Below are 24,434 nucleotides of genomic sequence, written 5' to 3' on the forward strand. Positions count from 1 at the left end.
TAATGATGATTATCCATGTAATTTTGACAAAATAAGAAATCATCATTCTAATAATGTATATTTTTAAAAATTTATTTTTGTATTGTGAAGTAGATGAGAAATTTCTTTCAAATTCCACGATGGAACTAATTCAATAAATATAATTCAATCTATTTGTGCTTTTCACAGACCCTTGTAGAGCGCGAAGTTACACCTTCTCGTTACAAATATATTATACGTATGCATCATAATCAATTCTATACTAAGATTCACTTTTCTTTCGAGGCATTTTTCAAGATAACGTCAACGGTTCCCATTCAATGCTGACAGTTTAAATTGGATTTTACTATAAAGTACATTGTATTGTGGTATTTACCTGCAAGAAGAAGACGGCCTTGCAGGCGACAAGCGCCATGGAGACCCTGGGGCGGAGAGCGATGACGACGCTGACGGGGCCACTGAGGCCGCAGACCAGCAAGTCGGAGGCGCATAGGTTGAGCAGCAACAGGTTGCGGGTGGCACGCTGACGCAGCAGAGCGCACGCGATCAACGCGTTACCCAGGAGGCCAACTGCCAGCACCAGGGCATAGAGGCAGGCCAGCGCTACCGCCCCCCCGGACAGCGCTGCCACCCCCTCCGCATCCGCTCCATCTGCCGCCCAGCTCTCGTTGTGTGCCGCCTCCACGCTCATACGGCCACGGGCCTGTTACACAGACATTCAAACTTCATTTAAGCTAAACGTCATGAGAGCACACAAATTCAAATTTAAATCCTTACATTTTGATTAAAAGTTCTAAGAATTGAAATCAAGATCCTGAATAAAAATTCAATTGAAATTCAGGGGTACGCCGGGAGGGACAAACCTATTCTATTGAAGTTTACTTCAATAATACAGTTACTTAAATGTTTCCAGTTCTTTCATTTGTTCCTGGTTGTTTCTTATTCTTCTTATTGAATTTTTCACTTGAATGTATATTCCATATATTATTATGGTAATTTATTATTATAACCTGTTCTATTAATAGTAATATTTTTTCTGTTACTCCTTTAAAATTTGATTGATAGCATGTGTGCTTCTTTCAGTATTCTCAGTTGGGTTAGTCTCAGTTAAACAGTTAATTAACAGTCATAGGAGTTCAATTCGTACGTATTCTGAACAAGTAACGCAATCATCTATATTGACACCACACAATATATTGAAAAAGGTAAGGAAGTTCAGTGCAAGGATCGCAGCCCATCGATAAATATCTTACGTTATTTGTTGCTAAGAATGTTTCAATTAATAATTTGGAATAACCGACTTCTATTCATCACATTTATAATTTATTGATATGACGCATGTACATGCACAACCTATGCATGGGAACATCTGAATTTGAGGTTGCATAACAGTTTTGAAGACTGACAAATCTAACAGTTATGATTGAAATCAGCATGACAACATTCATCCATTGAATGTAACCTTAGGGGTTGCCATTCCACTACCAGGAAAGTGGCGAGCTATGTTGACTGTCCTTTGTACCGGAGTATTCGGTTCGGGAAGCATCTGTGATGGCGATGCAGTATGTCCCATTTACACAGTGGCAGTTGACAACGGTAATTCGACAATTCAGATCCCACATCAAAATGATCAGCTGCATAAAGTCTCATCGAGGATTACATACCTGTACGATCAGATCGGCATCAAACCATGTAACATGATGCTCATTCCGATTGTTGGAATGCGTAATTCCCAACAGGACTGTGCATAGTCTCTGCATCGCACCATTGCTATTAAACTCCGATTTGCATTGTTTAGGAGCAGACATTATCATAGTAGAATATGCAGGACTAGATTGAGAAATTTTTAAACTTTCCGATTTCGATGTATTAAACAAAACCAAAAAATGTTGCTATTTTCACAAATATATTAAATTTGTACTCTTGACCTAAATAAACCTTGGACATGATATAGTACTGTAATCCTATTTTGAGATTTCTTCTCTTCCTGCAATACATAGCCTATATCTTTTTCATAAATATAGTATCATAATACTGTGATGAACATATTGCATGTTCTAATTATATAGTCCCGGTTGCACAAAAGCCTGTTGAATTTTAATCATGATTGGATGTCACGAGAGAGAACAAGAGTAAATATCTGTGTGTGTCAGCAGTCAAGTCCAGAGTACCAAGAAATATCTACGTGAATAACAAAAAGTTTGCATGTGTAGAGACCCACAGTCAAGTGGGTCTAGGATGCCCAAGTATCTAGGATGCCCAATAAATGCCACAGGTAATAATGCTTATATAAAAGAAAGGATTCAAGCAGCTAATAGGGCCTACTATGCCAATGTTAGATTATTTAAAAGTAAGTTTGTCGGCAGGAGCACCAAGATAACAATATATAAAACATTGGTGCGTCCAGTGGCAACATATGCGGCAGAAACTTGGGTGATGTATGGCTGACGAAAATGCGTTAAAAATCTTTGAAAGATCCATACTAAGAAGAATTTACGGTCCCGTTCAGGTTAATGAGCAGCAATGGCGAATAAGAAAAAAAGAGGAAATAGAAGCAATAATAAAAGGAGAAAATATAGTACGCTTCATTAAAGCCCAAAAAATGAGGTGGTTGGGGCATGTGATGAGGATGAGTGAGGCTAGAATGCCGAAAATAGTTTTTAATAGCAAGTTGCACAGCAGAAGAAAGAAAGGTAGGCCAAGGAACAGGTGGGTGGACCAAGTGATGGATGATCTGAGAAAGATGGGGGTAAGAGGATGGAAGGAAAGAGCCATGAACAGGGAAGAATGGAGGTGTGTTGTGAAGGAGGCCAGAGCTCACCTAGGGCTGTAGCGCCGGATAAAGAAAGAAGAGATGTCACGAGAACCAGTCAGAGAAGGCTTTTTCGGAAATAAGGCTTCTCTGATTGTTTCAGGTGGCATTTGATCACTTAAATGTTAATAGGCCTTTGTGCAACCGGGTCATAGTGTTTGCTGAAGCTGAATCATCCGTTAGTACAAACCCTATCACTTAAAAACTCCAGACTCAAGCCCTCTCGAAATTTTATGACTTTTATGTTGATGGACATTTCTTGTCAGAAATGTGATGAGGCTTTTCTCTTTATGCTTCCCCATTCATTCATCATTCCACAATCTTTCACATTCTCTCCTAAGGCATTCCTTTTATAATAGGTTCATGCCTCATGATTTTCATTTACGCTACCTAAGTATATATCGCTTTAAATTCTATAATGAGAGAAATTTTTATTTATATCTCCCGGTAAAATTGATTGAAAAAATATCAGAAAATTTCAATCTCAGAACATCTAATTTAAAGAGCGTACAAGAATAATGATTTTAATAAGAGTGTGAATACAGAATTATTCTTTCTCATTTCAAAGTGCTCTAGCAACTTCCATAAAGCTTAGCAAAGACACGGACAGATACTAATAGGCAATAAGGCAAGCTTCTTTGGAAAAGCAAAGCCAATTCTTCGCTTCTTCCTCGTATTCATTGTAAGATTTAAGTTGCAGAGGGATTGGAACCTGAATGATCTGAATGGGTTATTCCTCAACAATGCTTCTCGTCTTCTAATTGTATGAAGAAATTGCCAAGCTGCACAATACATAATAGACTTTTTTGTAGTCGAAGGAAAATGTTGATTGGAATAATAAGGCGTCGTCTTCCTACGCGAAAAGTACAATAGATTGCGAAATCTTATTCCGATATTCGAGATAAAATTTCTATCTCAGCCAATTATAATTATTAGTAGGCTACTGCATTTCTGTTGTGTGCTCTTTCAGAGTCCATCCCTGCATGTATTTGGTTGAGACATGTTTTCCATTATGAGAAAATTTTAAAACAGATTTCTATCATTTGATTTATGGTAAAAATTTATTCCTAAAGCTGCGTTTACACCGGAGTTAATAACAAAAGCTTTTAACATTTTTGTTAGTAACTGATGTTAATTATAACAGAAGTCAACCTAGTGTTAAGCTGCGTTTACACCGGAGTTAATAACACGAGTTATTAAGAAAAAGTTATCAACTTACTAAATCGACAAAAATTTATCTTAACAAAAGTTAATAACTCGTGTTTTTAACAGAAAATTCCTTGTTATCAACAAGATTTATGTTATCCATCGAGAGTCGGTAAAGATCAAAGGAAATGTGTTATGTTATCAACAAAATAACAAAAGTTGATAGCCTCTTTTAGCGCATTAACTTTTTTTAAAAGCTCCTATCTTCCCCTCAACCCCATCGCCCAGCATTCTGCTACACAGAGCGCGCCAGTGTTCCCTACCAACTAGAGCAGCTGACGAAACACTCCATATCTTATCGTTTTCCACACTGATTTTCTTGAATACTTTTGTCTGATTGTTTTGTTGTCGATTAATCACGGTATCTAATTCAGGAGCACTGGCTAAACGCATAGTTGTTCGTTATCAGCTTGAGTTTCTTTCACTTTATCGCTTACCTGAGCTTTTGTTGTAATTCTCAATAATTGCTGATAATTAGACTAGCATTTCATATATCTCGTACTTTGATATTTACAATATTAAAAATAGTGATTGCCTATTATGATATTCATATACTATACAATCATCTTGGGTATCATATATAATTATTAGACTATTAAGATGTTAGTACTGATTTAGATTACAGGTTTTTGAATCAATTCAATTAGTTTCATACGGATTACTGTCATATAGATACAGAGATTGTCATATATATTCATGTTGGTTTGTGAATTTCTGATGCATTCTGATGATGTGTTAACTTATTGCTAATAATTAGACTGATATTCCATATATCTCGTATTTTGATACTCACAATATTGAGGACAATGATTGCCTATTATGATATTCATATACTATTCAATTATTTTTGTTATCATGTTATAATTATTTAACTATTAAGATGTTAGTACTGATTCAGATCACAGGATTTTTAATTAATTCAGTTAGTTTCTTACAGATTATTGTCATACAGATACAGAGATTGTCATTTATATTTATGTTGCTATATGAATTTCGGATGCATTGATCGGAACGGCATGAGAATGATTAATTTTATTTGGCTAGCGGCTGGTGGGATGAGTTAATAATATATCTTCAACCAGATACTATTCTTTATTCTATATAAATAAATATTTTTTTCACAACTAAAACTGATTTATATTTTCCGAAATTAAGTTTTCCTAAAGGGATAGTGGAAGTCATGAGCGCTATGATGAATTCTATTTCACTTTACTATCAGGATGTCAGGGGTCTACGTAGTAAAACAAATAGTTTCTATTTGTCGTTGTGTAGTAGTGATTATGATATAATTGTTTTGACTGAAACATGGCTTTGTGAATCGGTTAACAACAGTGAATTATTTGATGAGCGCTTTCAGGTATTTAGATGTGACCGCGCTGGTGATTTTGTGAGAGGTAGAGGAGTCCTGGTTGCTGTGAATAAGTGCTTTTCAGCTGACTTATGCACTGAATTTGTAAATCCTGGTTTCGAGAGTGTATGGGTAAGGGTGAAAATTGCTAATAGGCTCCATTACCTGAATGCTTTGTACATTCCACCATCGACGGCATTGCAGACCTATCTGGATTATTTTGAATCTGTAGAGTCTTCTTATCACATCATTGGGACAGGTAATTGCATATTAATGGGTGATTTCAATATTCCAGAAATTTGTATCAGGGATTATCAGCTTATAACAGGATCACCAATAGCAAGGGCACTGGATTCATTCATGCATTTTTTTGAGCTAATATCTTATAACTCTGTAATGAATGGAAATGGTCGAACTCTAGATTTGATCTTGGCAAATACTCCTTATCCTCTTGAAGTTGTCAGAGGCGACCATCCCTTTGTGAATGAGGATTCTCATCATCCGGCGCTGTCTGTGTCACTGTCATTTTATGAACAGATGAGCGCTGTTGATAATACTGATGACGGTGTGGGTACATCAGAGAATAGGGATTCGGTACAGGGGTTTGGTCGTTACTATTTTGGAGGTGGCAATTTCTTGCAATTGTATCTGTTGTTACAGTGCGTGTCATGGCAGACTGTTTTTGAGTGTGTTAACATAGATTCTGCTGTTCATGAATTCTACAGGATCATATACTCTTGCTTTGACTCTTGTATTCCTGTTGTAAGGGATTTCAAGCGCTCTAGATATCCTCCCTGGTTCTCAAGGGAGATAATACATAATTCAAAATTGAAGAATAGGTATGGCAGGAAGAGAAGATATTCTAGACATCACGATGAGCTGTTCAAAACAGTGAGAGCTTGAGTGAAGAGGAAAATTCAGGCTGCTTTTGATGATTATATGCTACGAGTGGAAGACATGATCGATGGAGATATAAAGGAGTTCTGGAAGTATATCAATAATAAACACTATTCCCAAGGAAACGAGGACTTCATAAGGCATGAGAATAGGCTTTTCAGAGGGAAGGATATCCCAGAAGCATTTGTAGATGTTTTCTCTGCCATAAATAATCAAGTCTCACAGAACTCATCCAATGTTCATGATGACTCACGGGAAAGGGATGACAGGCCTTCTCATGTGCCTTTTGTTTTTAGTGCAATCTCTATTAATGATATTGAACGTGCTGTGAAAAGGTTGAAGCCAAGCTTGTCTGGGGGTCCTGATGGTGTACCTGGGTTCATTGTCAAGGGATGTTGGGAGTTGCTTGTTCTCCCACTGCACTTCCTGTTCAACCTGGCCATTAAAACATCAACGTTTCCTGAGTTGTGGAAGGTCTCAAGGATCACACCAGTTTTCAAATCAGGTAACAGGAGAGTTGCTGGTAACTACAGACCTATTTCAATCCTCAATTCTTTTGCCAAGATGTTTGAATACATTTTGTATTGGCAAATTCTACATCATGTACAGCCAATGATTACATTGTTCCAGCATGGATTTTTGCCTGGTAGGTCTGCTGTGACCAATCTATTGGTTTTTGTGGATAGAGTGTCAGAGGTCTTGGATAATGGAGGAAGAGTAAATGTTATCTATACTTATTTCTCCAGAGCTTTCGACATGCTTGATCATGAAATTCTGGCAATGAGGTTGAGGAGCTTTGGATTTAGCACTGGATCTGTGGACTTTTTGATGAGCTACCTTGTGCAGAGAAAGCAATATGTGTTGTACAATAATTTTCAGTCGAGACCGTTTTGCTGTTCCTCTGGGGTACCTCAGGGATCAAACCTGAGGCCCCTGCTCTTCCTCCTATATGTCAATGAGCTCCCTAATCTACTTTGCAGTTCTGAGTGTCTCATGTTCGCTGATGACACTAAGATTTTCAGGGTCATTAATTCTAGGACTGTGTCGTTCTGCAACAGGATATTCATAGATTGACCAGATGGTGTAAGGATTCCAGACTGTCACTGAATGTAAAGAAGTGTAAAACCATGATGTTCACTCGCCAAAGATCTCCAATTCAATATGATTACAAAATTGATGGAGCTGAATGGAGCATGTGTCTGTGTTCAGAGATCTCGGAGTGACCATGGATGCCAATCTCAGCTTTGAAAATCACATTGATCATCTTATAAGTAAAAGTAATCAGATGTTGGGTTTTATTTGCAGGACGTGTTCATGCTTCCAGAACTGGAGGTCTATTCTCTATCTTTACAAGACACTTGTGTGAAGTGTGTTAGAGTATGCTGCACCCATTTGGAATCCGCATCACATTGTGGCAACCACAAGGTTGGAGAGAATCCAAAATAAATTTTTGAGATTTGCATATTTCAAGAGGTTTGGCCAGTCTTGTGTTTGCCCAGATCAAGATACCCAGCCAATAGATACTTCTCACCTCTCAATCGAATCCCCAGATTGCTGAATGGTCTTGGAGGTGGGATTGATGTGCTTGGAGATGGTTTTGGCAGCTTTAGGAAAAAGGCTCACAATAACATCCAGAGCTAGTACTTGTTAATGTTCTCATCAATGAATTGTGTTTTGCTCATTATCAGGTGTTTCTCTTTCTTCTCATTCCGTTCATATACCATATGCTTCTTTCTCTCTATCCCTTTCGATTTTTTTTCTCTATTTTTAATTCCGACTCGCAACTATATATTACAGCATACATTATTAATTTATACATACATATTTCGTTCATTTTCCATCACTTCCATTTTGTTCAAGTATACAATATAACTATACATTTCTTACAGCATTCATACTTTCACTTTGTTTAACTTACTATCTTATTTTTATTTTATATTTTTATTCTCATTTTGTTTTTATTTCAACTGTAAATCGAATATCTGAAATGTGTAACTAGTGTTAAGGAGGCAATATTTAGGTTCTACCTGTTTGCCTCCACAATTGTATTGTAATAATAAATAAATAAATAAAATAAAAAAAATTAAGTGCAGAACTTGAAAACAAGAAAACTTTATTAATTGATTATATTTTTCGACATGACAAACTTGATGACACTGGAATCTATCAGTAGGGTGAATAGTCTATGTTTCCAGAGGAGTCAGACCAAACTGGGGGTGAAAAAACTACTGAGTTCTTGTCCATTGCTGAATGGTCAAGACTGTCAAATGAATTTGAATTATGTGAATGGGTGAGGAATCCAGAGAATGTACTTTAAGGTCGTGAGTGAGAAGCCTTGGGAGGAGGTTGTTGAGTGGTAGGTGTTTGTGTGAAAGGAGTCGCCGGAGTTCCACCTGCCATGAAAACCGCCACTCACAAAAAAATGGTCAGTTTCTACGGACGCTACCAAAGTGGAACAGTGAAAGACAAACTGGGTCTATTTCTATTTCAGCTATCATTTTTTGGCAGTTCTGAACCTGTACTCCTCTTAGTTTGTAGTAACATTAAAAAGGCTGAAAAGTAAATAGGCCTATTGAAAGTGTTCATTATAGGAGTTATCATTAGTTCTAGTAATCCTATGATATTAAGCGAGCAATTTTTGTATTTATGTATCTGGTTATTTTCATATCTGGCTATTTTTATATCTGGTTATTTGTGTTTTACAGATCTCGAAAACGGTCTAACAATTTTCACGAAATTTGGAACATAGTAGATTTATGATATAAAGATTCAATTGCACTAGGTCTCATTCTTTGGAAAACTCGCTGAATGACATGAAAAGGATAATTAATCCTTGGAAAACAGATGATAATTTTGTCGTCTCTCGAAAGAGAAAATGCATGTGCCTGTGTGACAGAATTATTTCCAGCTGTGTAATTGACCGAGCGAAGTGAGGTCTAAGATTCAAGTCAATGGTTTAGCATTTCTCTCAATGTTTAAATGTTGCACATTTACGGCGAAATGCGTTAATAGATTTTCATGAAATTTGACAGGTATGTTCCTTTTTAAATTGCGCGTCGAAGTATATACAAGGTTTTTGGAAATTTTGCATTTCAAGGATAATATAAAAGGAAAAAGGAGCCTCCTTCATACGCCAATATTAGAGTAAAAATCAGAATATAGAATTATTATTCATCATAAATCAGCTGTCTAGTGGACTATAATACTACCCGTTCAAAAACATCGAACATCTTGAAAATGTATCTTTCCATAAACGTTGTAGACAGTGTTGCAGCCAGACCTAATAACAGCGCTCACACTCACATTCCGGGACGACACGTCACGGTATGATAGGATAGAAAACTCTATGCTTATTTAGGATTTTTCTTAGACATTTTAAATTGATAAATTATTTATTAATTTTTGAGAAAACATAACAACAGGTCAATGTAACTTACTGAGCGCGAGGTGGTTCACAGAACTACTAGTCTTAATCAATCAGCAAGAAATTTTATCTAGCTGGACAATTATTTAATAGATTTGATCAACATAATCTGATTTGTTGACATGACATGATAATCCTCCTAAACTAGGGTATATCATAATTTTCAAAGTTGATCATTATTTGACAATTTCAAGTGATATTTTGTTATTCAATTTGGTTTGTATATAATCAAAAAAATTTTTTTGTTTTCAAATGCTTGAAAAGAAAATTGAACCTGAATTCAAGTGTATGGAACATAACCTACTTTCTGGACTATAGTGTATAAATCAAAATTCGGGAAAGAAACAGTTTTGGGCTGTGCCTTCTAGTACTTTCCCAATCATTTTAAAGAATTGGTTTTGGTTTATCAGAAGTCAGTAAATAAATAACGAGCGAAGTGTGACTCCCACAGCTCAATCCGGGCTAGAGACCCCAATTCTTGTGAAGGGGAAGCTGGCGTTGGAGTCTGGTTTTGACCAGAATTCAGCAATCCCCAATTCCTAAGGTTCTCCTCCGAGTTTGCTAGCTCCCAGTTCTCGAGAGGCGTGAGAGGAGTGGGAACTCTAGGGATCACCCAATTCCTTGTGGAAGTTTGTATTATTGGATCCTGCGGTGAGGCTGATTGGTGTGATGAGGGGCTACTGCCAAATTGAAGCTGTCTTGGCCTCGGCCGGTGGGATGATTGGCGGTGGCTGGATGACTGGTGGTGGTGGTGGTGGTGGGGTGACTGGTGGCGGCGGTTGGATGACTGGCGGCAGTAAATTGAGAGTAGTATAATAAGGGCGACTCTGGCACACTTTCACCTCAAGGTCTTCCAAGTTGACCAAACCTAACCTCAAGGTCACCCAAGTCAACCAAACCTAACCTCAAGGTCACCCAAGTCGACCAAACCTAACCTCAAGGTCACCCAAGTCAATCAAACCTAACCTCAAAAAAAAAAATTAAAAAAAAAAATTAAAAAAAAAATTGAAAAAAAAAATTAAAAAAAAAAATTAAAAATACATAAAATTGGGAATAAATTGGAAATAAATCACTGGGGATCTTTAACTGGGGCTATAAAAGGAGTTGTTCTGTAAGGAGCACAACATTGTGTCTTGTGCAGTCGTGCCGCCAGTACGTGTGTGTGTGTGATTTTTGTGTATTTGTTTTAGATTACTTTCATCTTTATCATCATCAAGAGTAAGTACCAGTGCATTTTATAGCTATATATATTTATATTATATTCCTGATTTGACAATTAAGTTCAAAAGAGTTGAATTTTGAAGTAGGTGGTTTGAGACTGTCAATTAAATTCTAAAATGACTTAAATTCAAAAGTGACTAGTTTAATTGTGAATTAGGTTCCAATACATAGAGTAAATGAATAAATGACATAGTCAAAAATGACTAGTTTAATTGTGAATTAGGTTCCAATACATAGAGTACAATACAAGTTGAGAGTTTAATTGTGAATTAGGTTCTTATACATAGAGTTGGTGGTTGTAATTCATCCTAACCTAAAAACGTATAACAAGTCTTTGCCCTAGAATTAGGCTGTACCCACAGTATGTTTGACATTGATAGTGATGAAGGTGTGTATGTCATTTTCAGACATGAGCAGCAATGGTTCTAATGATCAGGAGCACCCATCTCACCTTCCCCCCTATCACGAAGTAGATCCTAGACCCCATTCACATTCCCCACCACCACCATACAGCTCCCGACCATCATCCCCTAGAACATTTAATATAAACATCTATGAACCTCCATCCCCGACACACCCACACATCCGACCCTCAATCCTAGATATTGATACCAATACTGATTCATCGCCTTCATCCCCCACATCTGTTGATAGTGATGAAGGTATATATAGAGTTGAAGACTGCATACCATAGGTATACAATATTGTATTGCATTGTTCCAGATGAACAAAGCTGCACAATGTCAACAAACAGCAAACTCAGTGGACGAGTTTGTTGTTCTGGAGGAGGCATTTAAATCCCGACTCAAGACTCTATACTACAATAATGCATACAAGGATGAGCCTGCCAAAGATTTCCACACTTTTCTGAACGTTCTGAAGGATAAAATTGTTCACATCATCAGTCAGCAACAGCAGACACATGGAGCAATGAAGTTCAATCTAGTATTGGAGGCAACATATTTCTGCAGCACCCTTGATAAGAACTTCCTCGAACAAGAGGAGTTTCAGAATGTTGCCTTCAAAACTCCAAACTACACAATCTTCAGTATCATCAATCTTCCAGACATCATCAACAAAGCGTGCATGACCCTACTGGATGAGGAGTCGAAATTCAAAGGAAATTCCAGTGGATGGAGTTTGCTTATCATCGATGGATTGCTCATCAGGATTAGCAAACATATTCCCCTGTGTGGATCATCCTACATCAGTCTTCCACCTCTTCTATCAGCACGAAAGGCAATCATCAATCCTATTAACATGTACCAGCAATGTTTCAAATGGGCTATCCTCGCCAAACATGTACAAGACAGTAATCCTCAACAAGTCAACGACCGATACCATCAATTGGAGGAGAGATACAACTTTTCAGGCATTGGATTTCCCACTGCCATCAGTCAAATCGATAGATTTGAGAAAGATAATCCAGGGGTATCAGTTAATATTCATGGTGTGGATGAGAAGAACGTTATATTTCCAAGAAGAGTTGGAAATGCAATGAAGGCAGATCACTTTGATCTTCTCCTCCTCTGTGAGAGTAATGATGATGATGATGATGATGAAAACAGCACCCTTGAGGATGACAATGAACATAAATTAAATAGCCACTACTGCTACATTAAAAATTTTGAAAGACTTGTGAGATCCCAACTCACAAAACATCAACATAAAATTATCATCTGCAGACGATGTTCCACCCATTACACCCTGGACAGAGATGGAGAATGCAGGATGGCTGAGCATGAGGAGTATTGTGCTAGCAATAATACAGCAAGAATCATCATGCCACAGGTTGGAAAAGATGGTAAACCTCCAACCTTAAAGTTTGAGAAACATGTGCAAAAGTATAGAGTACCTGTTGTAGCATACGCCGATTTTGAGTGCATCCTGGAGAAACCTGATGGAGACAATGAACAATGGATTGGTAAAGCTACCAAAGTTATCCAGTATCATTGGGCAATGAGTTACTACTTATACTTTGTGCGGGACCCAGATTTGGAAGATTCCTGGCTGACAATCACTAACCTAATCCCTCATGAGCCGATTGTCAACTTTCTAGTCATCTTTCAGCAGGATGAGCTAAACATGAAACACTTGTACTGAGATCATGTCGGCGCTGACATGACCTTTGATCAGTTCAAGGATATGTGTAACAAGGTTTGGTCAGTGGGGGGTGCACACTCATTCCTAGTGATTGATCGGACATTGGACAGAAATGGAGGGCACTACAGGAATGGACTTGATACATATTTAGTTGATGCATAGTGTCAGTTGAGCTTCAGTATATGTTGGTACACTGAGCAAGATGGACGTCTCCAGCAATAGACACCATCAAAAGACTGTAGAAGAGATTGCACCAACCATCAAGGCAATTGCAAAGTTGCGACATAACATCAAAAGGAAACACAAGGAACTGACTCTTGGAAGGCAAGTGGCAGAGGAGCAGCATGCAAAACACTTTAAACCATTAACTGAACCACTTGACAATATAGTTGAAGTTCTCAATCAGCATTTGGCAGCACCACCACCACCACCACCACCGCCACAGCCAGCAGCAGCAGCAGCAGCAGCAGCAGCACAACCACTACATGAACAATCTCGGGAGCCACACTCACATCGCAGACGTTTTGCAGTTCCTGTAGGTCATCATGCACCACATACACCGCCACCTACACCATTGCTGTCCCGACCCCTGAAACAAGTGGTAAGACGTCTGCCCAAAATTGGTGAGGAGTCTCCTTCGACCTTTGAAGGAATTGGAGAAGCTTCACAGTCAAGCCCAGTTCCAAGTACCTCGAGTACTGCATGCAAATTGTGGCCATCTGCAAGTGCCAATGATGATGGAAGTGATGTGATGGATGTGGATGATGAGGAGGAGGAGGGTGCTACTGCTCAGGAAGCATTACTAACCAGCAGTCAAAAGAGGATTCAACAAGCAATGACCGAGGTTGGGTTGACTGGAACACCAGTGGGGCGTTATCTCCATAGAGGTATGAGTGGTGATAGCAGCTCTGACAAAACATATGGACCAGAAGTTGTTGGCAATGACTACTATTTGGGTAACAAACTGTTAAGCTTTGGAAGTGATGGAAGAAAGATTGTTCTGACTGACCCTAACAATCCTTCAAATGTGACTAGATTTGATGCAACATGTGGACTTTGTGAACTCATTTTCAAAAAGAAACCCATTACTACATTGGCTAGTGATGAGTTGGCATACACTCGGATATTACACATTACAAACTTGTATAAGGAAAATCATGATCCAGATGGTAAGAGTAATAACTTGAATGATACAAAGTATAGAACAGTGATCCATAAACTGCTCAATAATGCTAAACCCAAGTATAGCAAGGTCAGTGGCAGAGGACTTGTGGCGCCATTCAATATGGTGGCAAACAACCGTACCAAGATTGAGTACGTCTACTACAATGATCCCAATGAACTTGTGGACAGGCTGAAACTACTGGATCAGTCCAAGGCAGTTGGCAACGCTGGACATGAGAATGAAATCAATTCAATTTTAGAAGAGTAGGTAGTAGGTGGCTACATAGTTGCTAATCCTGCATACTAGTTTCACTATATAAGAGACATTGCTTTGCTTGTGTATAGCAGTCAAGTCATGGATTCCATAGGAAACATTAATGCTCACTTCAGGCGTTTGATCAATTTGGGAAATCCACGTGCTGACACGGATGCTGTCAACTTTTCAACATGCAGAGAACTGATTTCACTATGGCTGCCCAAGATGCAGCATGATGATACTTTGCAGGTATCTACAAGTCTCAACAATTCAATACTGTCTGATGTGCTAGACCCAATTAAGCCTACTGATGCTGTAAACAAACAGTATTTGGAAGCCAGATTGAAGGAGCTTGAGAATAGATTAGTTGACAAACAATACTTGGAAACTCGATTGAGAGAGAACAGCCTACGTGTTCTGAACATTGCTTTAAAGATATTTCTTAATAAAGACTTTCCAAAGTGTAATGAATATTTAACAACTAGGAAAGACATAAGAGCATTTATAATGAAAAATGCCGAGCAACTATTGGTATCTGATGCCAAGTTAGACTGGAAAGATGATATTCCATTCAATTGTGGGGAAGCAGCAGCAGCAACAGCCGCAGTGAAGGATGCTATAAAAGAGGTTGATGAGGCCCAAGCTAATCAGTAGATGGCTAGTTGTACGAGGAAGAGGAGGTACCAGGGAAGAGGGGTACTGTCATCAATTGCAAAAGTTGCAGGTTCAATAGTTAAAAAGAGTGCTGGAAAATTGGTGAACAAGGCAATTGACATTCTGCCTGTTGAACTCCACATCCCTGGCTACCAGTACTGTGGACCAGGTACAAAGCTAGAGAAGTGGTTGGCACGAGGCAATCCTGGTATAAATAGTCTTGATCGAGCCTGTAAGGAGCACGACATTGCTTACTCGAGGAGCAGTGATACATCAAGCAGAGCAGTAGCAGACAACATTTTGGCAGATCGTGCTTGGAGTGTGGTAAAATCTGCAGACACAGGAGCACTTGAGAAGGCTGCAGCACTAGCAGTGACCAACATCATGAAGGCTAAAGCAAAGTTTGGTGGAGGAGTACACCACAGACATAAGACAACAAAGACTTGTGGTCGAAAACGAGTAAAGAGATGTTCTGGTAAAAAGGGTAGAGGACTCTACCTGAGACAACAGCACAGGACGCAGGGAAATGGAGAACGTCGCTGTCAATGTGGCGGCAAGAGAAGACGGTAGTTGCCCTACCTGATCGAGCCCTCACCGATGCTGATCTCTACAAGTATGCATGTCGACTGAAGCTAAAGCACTTTCGAGGAGTGTTTATGCGGGATGCTCTACCATTGAATGGGCCCTGGAGGAGAGAATGCGGCATTATCAACCTGGACACCAGCACTGGAGCTGGCACACATTGAGTGTGCTATATGAAGAAGGATGATGTGTCTCACTACTTTGACGGATTTGGCAACCTGAGACCACCACAGGAGTTTATCGACTATATGCACAAAGGACTGGAGCCAGCATCGAGGATTGAGTACAACTATGATCAGAAGCAGGAAGATCTTTACTCACACATCTGTGGGCATTTGTGTTTATAATTTTTGATTGATGAAAATGAATAAATGATTCACTATCTTTCTTGTACATTATTTCCATCCCTGTACTTACCATAAATACCAAGTGTAGGCTGATTGCTACTCATTGTGCAACTGTATGTTGAGCAGGTAACAACATGATGCTATGTTTTGGAGGTAGGACATCAATAGTAAAGAGCGACTTTTATCCACCACTTGATGTGAGCAGCAGTGAATGGGAAATTGGTCTGATTAGCTTTACAAGTTGCAACTCAATACCTAATATTGAGGAAGGTTTCAATAATATACTACATTTTTATGCAAGTAATAGAATTTCTAAGAAGGGTGATACTAGTGCAGAGATAACACATGATGAGCTTCGGAGTATGGCTAAAGCAAGATTTGAAGAGTATTGGAGGGAGCAGTTGGCAGCAGTTGGATGACTGGTGGTGGCAGTTGGATGATTGGTGGCGGTTGGATGATTCGCGGCGGCTGGATGACTGGTGGTGGTGGGGTGACTGGCAGCGGTTGGATGACTGGTGGTGGTGGTGGTGGTGGGGTGACTGGCGGTGGTTGGATGACTGGTGGTGGTGGTTGGATGACTGGTGGCGATGGTGGGGTGACTGGTGGTGGTGGTTGGATGACTGGCGGCTGTGGTGGGGTGACTGGTGGTGGTGGTGGGGTGACTGGTGGCGGTTGGATGACTGGTGGTGGTGGTTGGATGACTGGCGGCAGTGGTGGGGTGACTGGTGGTGGTGGTGGGGTGACTGGTGGCAGTGGTGGGGTGACTGGTGGCGGCGGCGAGATGAGGAGCTGGCTGACAAATGAGCCGACCCCTGGATTATTTGTGTGAGGCAGCTCATAATGGTTGAAGCAGAACCCATCATCACTGTGATGACCCCATTGGACTGTGATGACTCCATTAGATATTGCTCTCAGCCATCTTCAACAAAGCAATGATTGGTTAGGTTCTGAAATGGTATGATAGGTTAAGGAATGGTTAGGATAGGTTAGGTTGGGTTTGGTTAGGTTCGGTTAGAAAAGGTTAGGTGGGATTAGGTTTCGTTTGGTTAGGCTAGGTACAGTAGGAATGGGAACTAATAAAGAGTTTGCTTGATATTGAGCCAGCCATCGATCCGTCTGCGGCAGAACCTGCATTTTCTTGCTCCTAGCATGCATATTTTGCATGCTAGGTGCATGCATGGCAGGAGAAGGCAGGAGTTATCCACTTCCCTGCACACAGAGCATACACTCACAAGATGATGACGATCATCTGGCTCTCCATCACTGACATCATCATCATCAACTTGTAAGCTTATGTTCTGCATGCTGAGTCTCCGGATGTGGACATTGCTCCTGAGAAATGACATCATCCTCCTCTCTTCATAGCTACCTAACTGATCTTGATTGGCAGGGGCTGAGGATTGGGCTGGGGTTGAGGATTGAGGTCTACTTCTTTCGGATGTTGGAGATGAAGGCGGTGAATCAGTATCGGTATCAATATCTAGGATCGAGGGTCGGATGTGTGGGTGTGTCGGGGATGGAGGTTCATAGATGTTTATATTACATACACACCTTCATCACTATCAATGTCAAACATACTGTGGGTACAGCCTAATTCTAGGGCAAAGACTTGTTATACGTTTTAAGGTTAGGATGAATTACAACCACCAACTCTATGTATAAGAACCTAATTCACAATTAAACTCTCAACTTGTATTGTACTCTATGTATTGGAACCTAATTCACAATTAAACTAGTCATTTTTGACTATGTCATTTATTCATTTACTCTATGTATTGGAACCTAATTCACAATTAAACTAGTCACTTTTGAATTTAAGTCATTTTAGAATTTAATTGACAGTCTCAAACCACCTACTTCAAAATTCAACTCTTTTGAACTTAATTGTCGAATCAGGAATATAATATAAATATATATAGCTATAAAATGCACTGGTACTTACTCTTGATGATGATAAAGATGAAAGTAATCCAAAACAAATACACGAAAATCACACACACATGTACTGGCGGCACGACTGCACAAGACACAATGTTGTGCATTGTGCAATGTTGTACAGAACAACTCCTTTTATAGCCCCAGTTAAAGATCCCCAGTGATTTATTTCCCATTTATTCCCGATTTTATGTGTTTTTATTTTTTTTTGAGGTTAGGTTTGGTCAACTTGGAAGACCTTGAGGTGAAGGGCGACTCTGGCACACTTGTGGCACACTTGCGCCCTTTTTATACTACTATTGAGCATTCATATACCAGCAAGTTTTAAATCAGTACCACAAACAATAACAAGAAAACATGTGGACTGTGCATGTGGAGTCACGTGGAGTGTTGTTGTATCCTTGAGACGCGTGCAAGGAATCGTACCTTCAGTTTTAAATTAAATTCAAAATACTGTGATTTTTCTTATGTTTAAGAGTTAGTACTTTTAATGTGGGTACGATTTCTAATCAAGGTTGTGCTCATTCTGTGTTATTTTTATTGGTTAGAGTTGTTGTTTAGTTACCATATGAATTGAGGTTAAGTTTGTTCAATGTTGTGTATGTTATTCAACTTTATTTATTCATTTATTTACAAGAGTCACAGAACAGAATTTACACTCTCTGATACTTCTGATATTCACTTTCTCTCTGATACTTCACTTGCACGAACTTTATAAATCGGGCATCAAATAAAGTTTTGATTCACAGAATAAGAACACCGCACAACTGCTACTGTAATAGATTGTCGCCAACAATAAATAAATCTTCAACAAAAAGGGGTAACGATGCTATAGAGGTCAACGGGTTTAAATTCAGAAATCAACGTACAATGCTAGATGGAAGAGTTTCGTGGAGATGTCTAAACAATGACTGTTCATATACTTTGAAAACAAACGCCCAGGTTCATACAGTTTTAGAGACAAGCGGGAAGCACGATCATCCAGCTTCTGATCTGGCCTCCGCAAGTACCGTGATCAATGACTCTTCTGTCAGACAATCAACTCCTCTGTCCACGGATAAGTTGCCATCCACTCCTGTCAGTTGTAAGGGTATTTCTCCACCTCAACGAAAAAAGTGCGATATGGGTGTCAACACACCAACAGCAAGAACAGTCTCAAACAATGAATCGCCTAACTTGCGTGCAATAGAGCTTCTACAGCAGCGTGATGATATGATTGCGTATTCACAAGACTTTAAAATGCAAATTGAATCTCTTCAGAAACAAGTTGAAACACAGAGGGAACAAATCAAGTCAGTAACGCTGGAATTTGAAAGAGAGAATAGAGATGTTAGAAGTCAGCTGAGAGCAATGTCAGTGACAATTGAAACCTTGGAGGCTGACAACAATGCTCTGAGGAATGAGAACAGCTTGTCAAGAGATAGCTCTAATTAAAATAAGAGCTTGCGTTATAAATCCATGAATAATGGTAGCAAACAAACCGAGTCGAATAATTGAACTAAACCAAGTCGAACAAGCATTTCAAATTCAAATGTCGATAGTGATGCTGTAGTTTCAAAAGAGTCTGAACCCAGCCCAGCCACTCCTAGTCTCACGGTTCACCACTACGCTGACAGCCAGGGTAGAGATGTCGGAAGACACTTCAAGAGGAAAAGCAACTTGAATTTCACTTCATTTGTGAAGCCGGGGACCAGGTTTTGTGATGTCATGCCGGATAGATTGACGGACTTTGGCGGGAATGATGTGTTGGTGATTCAAGGGGGTACCAATGACCGTCAGTAGAAATGAGGCGGAGGACGTTCTGATTGCTTTACGAAGGAGTCTGGTGGCTCTCTATGGGACCAACGTCGTCGTGATCTCGATTCCACATCGCTTCGATTTGGCGGACTGGTCTTGCGTCAACAAACTGATTAAAGAGACTAATATTGCTATTAAGAAAATATGTAATCTGTTTCCTAATTGTAAGTTTATTGATATGAGTCATTTGGGGAGGATATTTCATACAACTCATGGCCTACATCGTAATAAGTTCGGCAAACAAATGATCAGTTATAGTATTATCGAGTGCGTGCAAAGTAATTCCATAAATACAAATTCATACTCTGCTATTCCACTACATAACTCTTTTTTAGTTCAAACTGCCTCGCATTGGAGAGGGCCCCATCTAATTCAGATTTTAATCAGTTAGTCATCTCCGATTGTAATTATCCGCATACCTCCCGTCTGATAGGGTCTGAAAGTTTTGAGATAAATAATACTGAAGCTTCCAAAAAACACAATACTACTAACTTGGATTTAGCAATGGATATTAATGTTCCTCTTGACAATCTGACACCTTCTCACTTACTCCCAGCTACTAATGTGTCTCAAAAGGCGAATGATAGAATCTCGATTTTACACCAGAATGTGCTACACTTGCCCTCACGCTTAACACTTGTTGAGAATTACCTTGGAGGAGCTAAAGCCTGAGATATTAGCTATCTCTGAATATGAAATGACAGAGGCTGAAATAACGCGCTTAAATGTACCCCGTCATCAGATAAGTTTTCAATTCTGTAGATCGAAAAATGTGGGGGGTGGAGTTATGATTCTGGTTCAAAATGAAATCTATTCAAATTTTAAGCCTGTGATCTTGCCGGCAATACAGTCGATCACTAGCGAGAAAGAGTTTGAGTGTTGCCTATCTCAATTTTCAATGAATAAGTTCTCGTTTGTGTTGGCATGTTTGTATCGAACGCCTCAACACTTTTTTTCAGAACCATTTTTTGAAAAACTTGAAATCTTGCTGGAAATTTTGTTCAATAAATACGAGAATGTTGTATTGGCTGGTGATATTAATATTAATGTCTTAGAAAAAATAATGTGTATAATAAATTCATCAATGCTCTTAAAATGTACAACATGACTTATAAATTAGATTTTGCAAACAGAATCACAGCTACATCTGAAACAGCTATTGATAATTTTATAACAAATATTTATAACGACAATTTAATAGTTCCTAGAATTATCACTCACATATCTGACCATGATGCTCAGCTGTTTGAGATCATTCATATTAAGAATGCTATTCACCAAAAACCAGTTCGTAAATTGTGCAGGAAATTTGACAGTGGTAACTTAAATGTATTTTTTATAGATCTGCTGAGATTGGATTGGATGGAGGTTTACCAGTCTCCAGTGATGCTAAAATATGAAGTTTTTATCTCAACTTTTTTGTATCATTTCAATATAAATTTTCCAAAACTTTATATCAATGAGAAACAACCAAATAAAAGAAAATGGTCGAGCGTGAAGGGGATAGGAAGAGGAGTGAATTGTTAGAGATTGAAAAAATGTACAGACATACTAAAAGCGAAAACTTGAAAAATGAGATTAAATTTAGGAAGAGAGATTTTAATCATAGTATAGAGAGGTGTAGGCAAGGATTATTTGACAATGAAGTTCCTATTTCAAAAAATAAAAATAAATTAGCTTGGAACCTTATAAATTCAAATTCAGAAGTTGGTAGAATCAAAGTAAATAACTATCCAAATATGTGTGTTGAAGACAATGGAAATCTTCTAAAAGATCCTACTAGCATTAGTAATTGTTTTAATGACTTTTTTGTGTCAGCAGTAGATAGATTTGTAAGATCGAATATTCCTGATAGACCTATAAACACATCCAATCATCAAAACTGTGATTCCACTCTTAAATTCAAATTCAACTATGTTTCTAAGTCAGACTTGATAAAAATAATAATGTAATTCGAAAATAAACGTTACTCAGGGCCGGACGACACCCCAATCACGGTTGTTAAAGCAGTTTTACCTTCAATAACCCCTGAGTCATTTGATAAACTCATCCTTAATATTTGGACACTTTCCAAATACTTTGAAGATAGCCCGGGTATTTCCTATATTTAATAAGGGTAATGTCAAGGATCCAGCATGTTTTAGGTCACTATCGATTTTATCTGTTTTCTCAAAGATATTTGAGCGGGTAGTGTATATTCAATTGATGGAATACCTGGAAAAAAATAATTTAATAGACAAGGAGCAGCATGGCTTCCGATCGGGGAAATCCACGGTAACAGCAGGAGTGGATTTCATCGATTCCATCATCAGCGCTATAGACAGGGGAGATAAAACTATATGTATGTTTTTAGATATGAGCCGCACTTTCGACAGTGTGAGGCATGATATGTTGATAGACTCATTAAACGCCCTGGGAGTGAACGGGAAGGAGCGTACTTGGTTCTTCTCCTATTTGAAAGATAGGCAGCAATTCGTAGAGATTGAACATATAGATGAAACTGAAACGCTGCGCTACAAAAACTAATATCTCTCCAACATTAGACATTTGAATTATGGTGTGCCTCAAGGGACAATAATGGGCCCGCTGTTATTCATATGTTACATAAAGGGGTTGCCTAGAGTTTTCCAAGAGCAAGTTACTTTGTGTCTCCATGCAGATGACGCTAATGTCATCTTCTCAGGTGATACATTGCAAAGTGTAGAAGAGACAACCGCAACTGACCTTTCTCTTATGAATAAATTTCTCAATGACAGGAACCTTCTTCTAAATGGGGGAGAGTCAGTCATAATTTCATTTTCGACAAATCAGAGAAAAAATGAAATTTGCTCAAATGTCTTCATTAATAATGAGATGTTGGAATTAGTAAACGGTACACGATTCCTGGGTTTAGAAATCGACAGTCATTTATCCTGGAATAGTCATGTTTGTCAGGTAGTCAAAAAAGTCTCCCCTGGGCTGTATGCGTTGAGACAAATGTCAAATAAATGCAGTCTTCTAACTATGAAAACGCTTTATCACTCTGTGCCTTTACCTTTTTAAAAGATGATAAAGAAGATAATTTTGAATAAAATTTAGAATTTAGAAATAGGCCGACACATCTAGAAAATACCTGAGTCTATACCTAATTCATGCAGGTGAACGGGCTAGAGTCAAGAAAACTTCAATTAATCTTGCCATGCCTGATTTAATAGGTTTATACTATAGAATAACACTACAATTTGAAATAATTGAAAAATACAAACAGCTTCAATAAACATTGGCAACGAAAATCGAACAACAGAAATAACAATTTCATGTTACTTTGGTGACATTCTTCATCTGATTCGGGGGCGCATTACTATCCCCGATTAGATAGCAATACGTCACAAAACCAAACAATATCAGTCATCAAATAACAAGTTCATTTCAACATGGAATTACTCAAGAAAGAAAAGCCCGTTGAACCCAAGTTTCGTCGATAGTAACCCATATAACCCATTTCATAATAATTTTGAATCCCCACTTTTGATTGACCTTCTCGAATGAACCTTTGTTTCACTACACTGCACTTTCGTTGGTCTGTACGTTGCTTTATCGTCGGGGTAACAGTACCTTGTTTTTGGCGGTGAGCTTTTACCGGTTGAATTTGGCTTGACGGCGACGTCCTCTTACGTCCCTAGACCTGTCGTCTGAACGGGGTCCTGAAGCGGTGTTACATAAAGTTGTGGAACCAAAGGGGTGGTACATGAAGTTGGTTTGGGGACACACATGAACCGCTGTAAATAAATGTATTACAGCATTAATTTCTAATTCTTCCTACAATTCATCAAAAGCTAAAACAGGAGTTTATTCTGTTATTTAATTTAGATTTTAACTTGACGTTCTGATTTCATTCTCAAAATTGAATTAAAACGGATTTACTTGCCAGAGTGTCATTAATATACAATGCAACTTTATGAAAACACTCGTAATAAATTAATATAATGCTTTTAGAAAAATGAATACTTCATTAATTATGATGTTAACTTATATGATATTTTTCGTTTGGTTTGCAAAATCAAATATAATTTTTCATATAGTAGCTCGACTAGTATTATTGGAAACTTGTGCGCTAGCCAACATTTTTTAATATTAATTTCATGGAAAAGAAAAACTTTCTTCTTTGTCTATTAAGATTTCTATCTTAAAAATTTACTAAATTATTCGAAAGCCTTAATGACATAAGAAAACAGAGTCTGAAAAATATAAAATTATAAAATGTCATAAACTCAATATGAACATAATCTTAAAAATTTCATTCCAATTTAAAGGCTATCTTCCTGACTTTCAGCAATACTCTACGATAATATATCTCCAGAAACAATAACTCAAATGTAACGTAACTGAAAACTTTCTATACTTCTTTAGAAAAAAATTTATAATTATCTTCCATCACTAATAAAATCAAAAGGATTATTCTCAATCAATATTATTAACTTGAAAAATAACAGGCTTAATTAATTCAATACTCTTATGGAAGTTTCAATCAATTAAATTCCCTAAATTATATTTTAACCTTATTTTACGTACCTTAGCGGTTATTTGAAGAAACAATTATTCGTACATGATGAAGAAACACAATTAAACCTTTCAGGACATGGCACTACTAGTAAATTAAAACTTTAATAAAAATAAAACTAGCTCCTACATTATATAAACTTATAAACTTGCCCAAAAAGGGCGAAACA

The 24,434-nt window shown here is 38.2% G+C and overlaps 1 protein-coding gene across 3 annotated transcripts in view; it reads right to left on the reverse strand.

Annotated features, from left to right (window-relative positions):
* The window catches only part of LOC111055246 (cholecystokinin receptor), a 318,135-nt gene that overhangs the window by 66,459 nt on the left and 227,242 nt on the right, over window positions 1–24,434 (reverse strand). For all 3 annotated transcript variants that reach the window (XM_039421262.1, XM_039421263.1, XM_039421264.1), the window contains exon 2: window positions 356–682. In XM_039421262.1, coding sequence (XP_039277196.1) covers window positions 356–670 — 315 coding nt within the window. In that variant the 5' untranslated portion in view covers window positions 671–682. The remainder of the gene's footprint in view (window positions 1–355; window positions 683–24,434) is intronic.

Source organism: Nilaparvata lugens, chromosome 2, assembly GCF_014356525.2.
Source record: "Nilaparvata lugens isolate BPH chromosome 2, ASM1435652v1, whole genome shotgun sequence".
Taxonomy (NCBI): Eukaryota; Metazoa; Arthropoda; class Insecta; order Hemiptera; family Delphacidae; genus Nilaparvata; species Nilaparvata lugens.